The following is a 6746-nucleotide window of genomic DNA, read 5'->3' as shown; positions in this document are numbered from 1 at the left end:
AGCGTCCTCCACTATCAGATCTCTATACAGCTGGTGTGACACTGCTGGATGCATCATTTATTTCATGCTCCATTGTACTTTGCCAATGATGCATGGTGCTGTAATGTTGCTAATTTAACGGCCCTCCCCATGTTAAAAGGCTACTCCCCTTTAATTAAAGCAGAAGTCCGTCCTTTTATTGCCTTTTCCTCTGCGCTAATCGCTCTTGGAGTGAGCCAGCCAGAGTGCTGCTCGGATAATTAATGGTAATAGCCCAGGCGAAACGGAAAGAAAGGAAGAGTTTTGCATTGGACGTGAGAAATACACATTTGGAAAAGGAACTCAACTTGCCACGATGACTGAACCAAACAATTACCACAAAATAGAGTCATGTAATTATAACCCAAATTACCCAATTATTAGAGTTAATATATGTGTTGTTTTGAACCTTTGCTATTCTTGTTTCATGTGTCAATGGCATTCTGGAAATAAATTGTTCACGTTGAGTTGAAAATGCTAAGTTACTGTACTGTTCCATCATATTAACTATCGGTGAAGCCTGCAAGTAAAGGTGCCATTTAGCCGACAAAAGTAATTGGAGCCTTATAATGTACGATAATAGCCACCTATCCTGTTCACAGCTCGTTTTCTTGTACACCTTTCATTTTTATTCTATGTATCAGGATCTGTCATTATAGTGTGCCAGCCCCATCGGTATCCTAACATCTGTTATAGGTGTCTCTTTAAAGATCTTCATACTTAACACACCACAAAGATTGTCTCATCCCAAGTTTGCTTGTCAAGTCTGCACACAGGGGTGCCGTTCCATTGCTTTTACATCTGCCACATTGACAGTAAAGCCTCATTGAAATGAGCACAGTCATTAAGTTGATGGTTTGTTATTCAGGCTAAATGATGCCTTGTGTGCTTATTTTGATGTGTGTTTGTGTGTGTGTACACTCTGTTCCCCTCTGCAGTGTCCAGTGCCAGTTGATCAGGCTGTTTGCCCGTGGTATTGAGGAGCAGCAGCAGTGTTTGTTAGAAGACCCGTGTACACTGTGAGCCCTGGAGCCAAGCACAGTGGACTGAGAGCTGGACGGGACATTTAGCTGCTGGAAAACAAAAACCGAGTTGTACTTGGCACGGCTTTCCTGGAAAAAGACATAACATCGCATTAGTGTAAATCCCGAACGCTGCCGTCCTATCCCTTCTTCGTGTATTTGCTCGAATTAAACTTGCAGAACGTCCTCTCAATGCACAAGAAGGTGTAATAGAAAAAGCTGATAAGGCTCCCATCAGTAGCCATTAAGTGGGAAAAATGCCACCGAGAAGATACAGCTATTGCATGATTTGTTGTTACTGAAGAGATAGTTATCGCCTTGCAGCCATTTGGGAGTGTTGTTTGCAAAATTGCCTAATGCAGCTTTTACAGACCCCAAATATGATATGCCAGCGCTGCCATATTCAAATCTCGGTTTCAGCTTTTTTTTTTTTTAAATATATATATATATATAAATAAATAAATATATATATTTATTTATTTATTTATTTATCTGTACTGTTTTTGAAAATGGAAGATTTTGAAGCCCAGAGGATCTCAAGGCCGCCAGATGAAACGGCTGAACTGGACTGAGCTGGACTCATCCGCGACAATCGGTGCTGCCATGAAGGAGAACACAAATAGGATTTCTCCCTGTGTCGCAAAGAGAGACAGCCGAGGAGATACTGCTTAGTGAGAGGGACGAAGATGAAAAGCCTCTGAAGTACACAGATAAACTGACATAAAATGGCAAAAGAAAAGGGAATCAGGAAAACTGATCTTCCCTCTTTTTGAGGAAAAAAACATTTCATCTGTGAACCCAGGTTGAAACGGATATGAGCCAGGGCCACTAATGAAAAGAGCTGAATACCCTGCTAATACACTAACAGGACCCCGGTGGGTTCTGGGTAATAAGGCAAAGTGGTTGCTAAGTGATTTGGTGTGTCTCAGCACTGCTGCGGTGCACCTGTGGCTCTGAGCTCTGCTCCTCCCTGGCCAAAAACTACTGACAGTTGACTCATCACCTGGGATTAGCCAGAATTACACATGGTTAACTGTATTAAAGATAATATATTGTGTGACTCTGAAATTATTCCCATTAGCAATTTTTTTGTAAAGTCAGACCATTAGAGAATGCTACCTCTGCATTGATAAATGCAGCGTGCGCTGGTTAAGCGTGTCTTCCACAATCCCTTTAGGGGCATGCAATCATTGGAGTGTGTGTGCGTTAATGTAGTTGTGAATGTGCCAGTGTGATGAGTTAGCTCTATCACAATTAGCCTCATGACTGCCGTTCTGCAGATGCTCTTTCACTGCTGCCAACACACACACCTATAGATGAGCAAAGACCGGCACACACTCCTTAACTTTTTTTACACCATGAAAGCCTGTTCCTCTCTGAATCCTTTCCAACTGTATGTGAATATTGGATCCTGGATGTCTATTATGTTTCACCTTCAGTGCCCCCATTTGTCAGTTAACAGTATGATGTTCTTTCAAAGAGTCTGATGCTTTTAAATCCTCCACACACACACACGCATACTGAAATGTACTCGCGGACACAGAGGAAGTTTGGAAGCTTTCGGGTCTGACCACACAGATTTGACAACGCTAAAGGATTTAGCAATGTATGACAGACAATGCAAACAATGTCGAACTGAAATATGAATTCCCTCTCACTTCTGTGTGCACAAACAAACTACAATGATACTGCAGCTGTTAGTCAGCAGGCTAGGAAAGCTAGCTGGCACCCATAGCTTCCACTTGGAAAGCTGACGCTAGTTAGCTGAGCTTGCTAATGTTAGAGCTGATTCCCGGACATGACTTCTTGTTCATGCGAAAGAAAATAAATACAATTTAAAAGCCTTCTTGTTCAGACTATTTCAGTCGCTGCCAAGTACCTCCAGTCGTACTGATTTGTTACACATTTTTCAGCTTCAGTTAGACTTTTATGCAATTTATGCTACTCTCCATTATCGAGTCAACACACAAACAAGCTGTGATGTTAGTAGATACGTGAATAAATGCTGAATAAAGTGCTATAAGAATTGTGGTTCTTTTCATTTATTTTGCTCTATCTTCATGGTGTGCTCGATGCATGCGGTGGTTCAGTCCCTTCTTTTCTTTCACTCTCTCACACACCCACACACTCCCACGCTTACACACAAAGGTCAGCGCTCCCTTGCTCTGGCTTTCTCAATCTCACTCTTTCGCTCTTTCTGTCTCCCCGTATGAGTGGAATTTAATAGGGTGCTCTGATGTGAGCGAGATGTTTCATTAAAGAACATCAGACATCAAAGGTCTCTGCTGAGATGGAGTGGTATTTCACGCTGTGCTCATTCTGCACACAGTATGATTCTTATTTCTTTTTTGGTACTACGGCGGTTCCGAAAGTGCTGAAAAGCAATCTGAATTTGGCAGCTGTAATCACGGAGTCGAACTGCGAATAATCCCACAAATCTTCAGTTAAAGACAATGCTTGTTGTCCTAGTTAGCTATAAGCAACGGAGTCTAACCAAACAGCTGTGTCAATTTCCTGTCATTTGGCAAGTGATAAAAAACTATTGTGCGTTTTGAGCCCACGGCACCTTTTACCGCCAATGCACTGATAACTAATGCACTTTTATTTCCAAAGTATTGCAAAGTGATGAGTAGCATGAAATAAAGAAAATGACAATTTGAGGTCAATTAATGGGTTTAGGTAAATAGGGTTACAAAATATTAACTAACTAATAGATATTACCATAACACTGCCCCAGTTGATCACCTACATTAGGAGAATCATTTTTTGTAATACAAGGATTTTTTAATATGAAAATGAGGCCTTATCTTATTAAGTGCCAATGTGCATACATTTCCAGAGCAGCAATGTGAACATTGGATGAAGCTAGGTTTCAAATTAGTGTTGCATTCTGTTGAAAAATTACAGTCCATGTTTTTTACTGAGGGCTTTTTGGATATCTCTTTCTATCACTCCATGAATCAGAAAATACTGTCAACAGTCATAAAACAATTTGGGTGAATCTTTTTAGGAAAAAGATGTTGTATAAATCATGCTATGAATGATATATGAACAAACCCCTTGCTAGAAACCTTCAGAATATAAATAGGAATTAAACTGGAAAGTTTGGTCAATGTAAGTGCTAGTGAAGGGGAGATTTCTGGCTCAGTTTAATTTTGAGAAAACAGCCGTCATGTATTCTACATTTCGAAGATATCACCATGAAACTTCCCCAGTTGATTATTTACACTAAGACAATGTTTGTTTGTTTTGCATTACAAGTTTTGTTTAAATGTGCAAATAATGTATTATCTCGTTAACTTTTGGTGTCGGAGAAATCTACAGAAGCAAATAGACAAAGTATTAAGTAAACACCGACATGTGTGTTTTGGATGTTTTTCCACCAGTAAAGAAGACATGTTATGGCAGCAAAATAGCCTAATATCTATAAATAGACCAGTGCATGTAAAACGTCCTTTTTGCCTGTAGCGTCTCGCCTTAAAGACAATATATCTAAGTCTATTATCTCAACGCTAAACCCAGACAGGCTGATATGTCAGCCTCTCCTCAGGCCTAACAACATAATTATGGAAGTGAGCATGACATAGAAGTGGTAATATTAAATCACGATCCACATTACACAAGTTAATGATGTTATTATATGGAAAGCATAAAGGGCTCTATCAATTTGTATTGCACTTACATAAAAGTGAAGGGCTTATATAGTCTTTTTTTTTCTCAAATCATCAAAATTGATGGCGCAGAGGCAGATGTCCATTAGGTATTAGTCAAGTTTAAAAGCGATGGATCCTACACTTCCTAGAAAAGTATTTTCTTTTCATCAGCCAGGCATCAAGAATGTTTTATTTAATCGTATCTGATAGAAGATCCTGAGGTGTTTTCGCGCTACTTCATGGCCTGTAAGTTACAATGTCACCGGAAACTTCTCAGCCTTGTCAGTACAGAGCCGAAAGTCAGAGCCGGGACAACGTTAAAGCCCAGAAGAGCTATCGCGTAGTCCCATAAACCTTTGAAGACTGCAGTGCTTAAATGTGTTAGTGTGTTGTGCTTTCCAAAGGAGAAAATAATTAAATAAAGGTTATCCTCATAGAGATTTAAAAGTTACCTTTCACCACTTGTGGCCGCCAACGTGTGAGCAAGTATCCAGTACTCCAGCTGTGGAGTGACTGTCCTCAAAAAAGTCCGTACATTACTCTGCTATGAGGCATAATATGACCGTAAAGACGAGAGGCATTGTGCCGCGGTGGTAACCAAATTGTTTTCCCTCCCTCTCACTTTTCTCGCCTCATTTTCCTGCTTTGTTACTTCCTTATTGATTGATTTTCTCCATCTGCTGCTCTGCGGCGCCCCTGAGAGCCGCAATCTCATTCCCACATCCCACCTGAGACGCAAGGTGAGACGAAGCAGGGGCAAACACCCTCTACCGCACACATCACACACACACACCTCTGTCCCCAATACTGGTCTCTTTACACAAAGAAAGTGATCCCTAACAGGAGATGACAGCGCTGTTGTGTCCCCTTGACGCTCTCAATGACTCTGTCCCGCTCTCACCTTTCTCTCACATACACACACACACGAAGATGCAGCTATTTGCTCTCCCACATAAAGAGTCACACTTAAAAGACAACAGACAAAACAGACGTTCTCATCCTTTCTTTTTTATTTCCCTTCCTCGTTATTGACCTGCATCAGGAATATCCCCATTATTATTAGCTTGATTTGGCCTTTTCAACCGCTTTCTCCAATCAGGAGCTAAGTATGACAAATTTACCGACATTGTTCTTTTTTCCTAACGTTTTTCTTGGTGCGGCACAAAAAGAAAGAAGCAGAAACAACCCTTTTCGGTCAGGTGAGGTCAGGTGTAGCGCCACGCCCAGCCGCGGTTGTATGACAGACAATTACAGCGGCCCAAAATCACTACTTTCCCACAGCAGGCCGACTAACAGGATTCAAACCAAAGTAGAAATATTTGCTTGTTTTGAGAGACTCAGGGGAATTAGGTGGGCGGTGTGAAAACAAGTGAAAAAACCCGAGATAGAGGGACAGAGAGAGCAGATATTGCATGGGCGGTGGTCCAAACAGCAGCAGAGCCGTTGCCTACTTCTCCCTCTATCGATTGGAATGAGCTCCCTGTGAGAGATTTAGATCAATGAGGCCATAACAGTCCATCTTCTCAGTCAGGAGCCACTACCGGCCTCTTATCGCTCACTCTCTCCATCTCTCGTCCACACACACCTTCACTCACATTTCAACTCACTAATGCACTCACACAGGCTGGAGGTCAGCCCTGAAAGCTGGAACCACGCAATGTTTTTCAATCAATATTATGATATCCATGGTGGGGTGTATTGAGACATTGTACACCATTGAAGGTCTCTGTGCTCTTCCACTGAAATATTAAAGTCACTCCTTAAAGTGTTTATAAAAAGAGCAGAGACACTAATTGATCCGTTAACTAATCGCCAAATAAATTCTTAATTCACAAATGTGAGGATAGGATTATATGATAGCAAACTTGATATCTTTTATTTTTCGTCTGTTAGTTGGATAAAATATGAACTTTTAACAGGTCACTTTTAGCCTCTGGGAAACTATTTTCTGATATTTAAATGTGTTATAAATGAGATTGGGAGCATCTCTATTTGTAACAGCTCTCAACATAGCGACAAGTGAGCCTGCAGCTAGAGGCTAATGGTGCTAACA

The 6746-nt window shown here is 41.0% G+C and overlaps 1 protein-coding gene across 1 annotated transcript in view; it reads left to right on the top strand.

Annotated features, from left to right (window-relative positions):
• Positions 1–1041, top strand: part of cerk (ceramide kinase) — a gene marked incomplete at both ends in the record, with an annotated part of 26158 nt that extends 25117 nt beyond the window's left edge. Inside the window, one exon of the mRNA XM_079236071.1 lies at positions 957–1041. Within this exon, the coding sequence (XP_079092197.1) occupies positions 957–1041 (85 nt within the window). The remainder of the gene's footprint in view (positions 1–956) is intronic.
• Positions 1042–6746: the final 5705 nt, after the last annotated feature.

The sequence above is a fragment of the Taurulus bubalis genome (assembly GCF_910589615.1).
Source record: "Taurulus bubalis genome assembly, chromosome: 20".
Classification (NCBI taxonomy): Eukaryota; Metazoa; Chordata; class Actinopteri; order Perciformes; family Cottidae; genus Taurulus; species Taurulus bubalis.
This window is presented reverse-complemented; position numbering and strand designations above follow the sequence as displayed.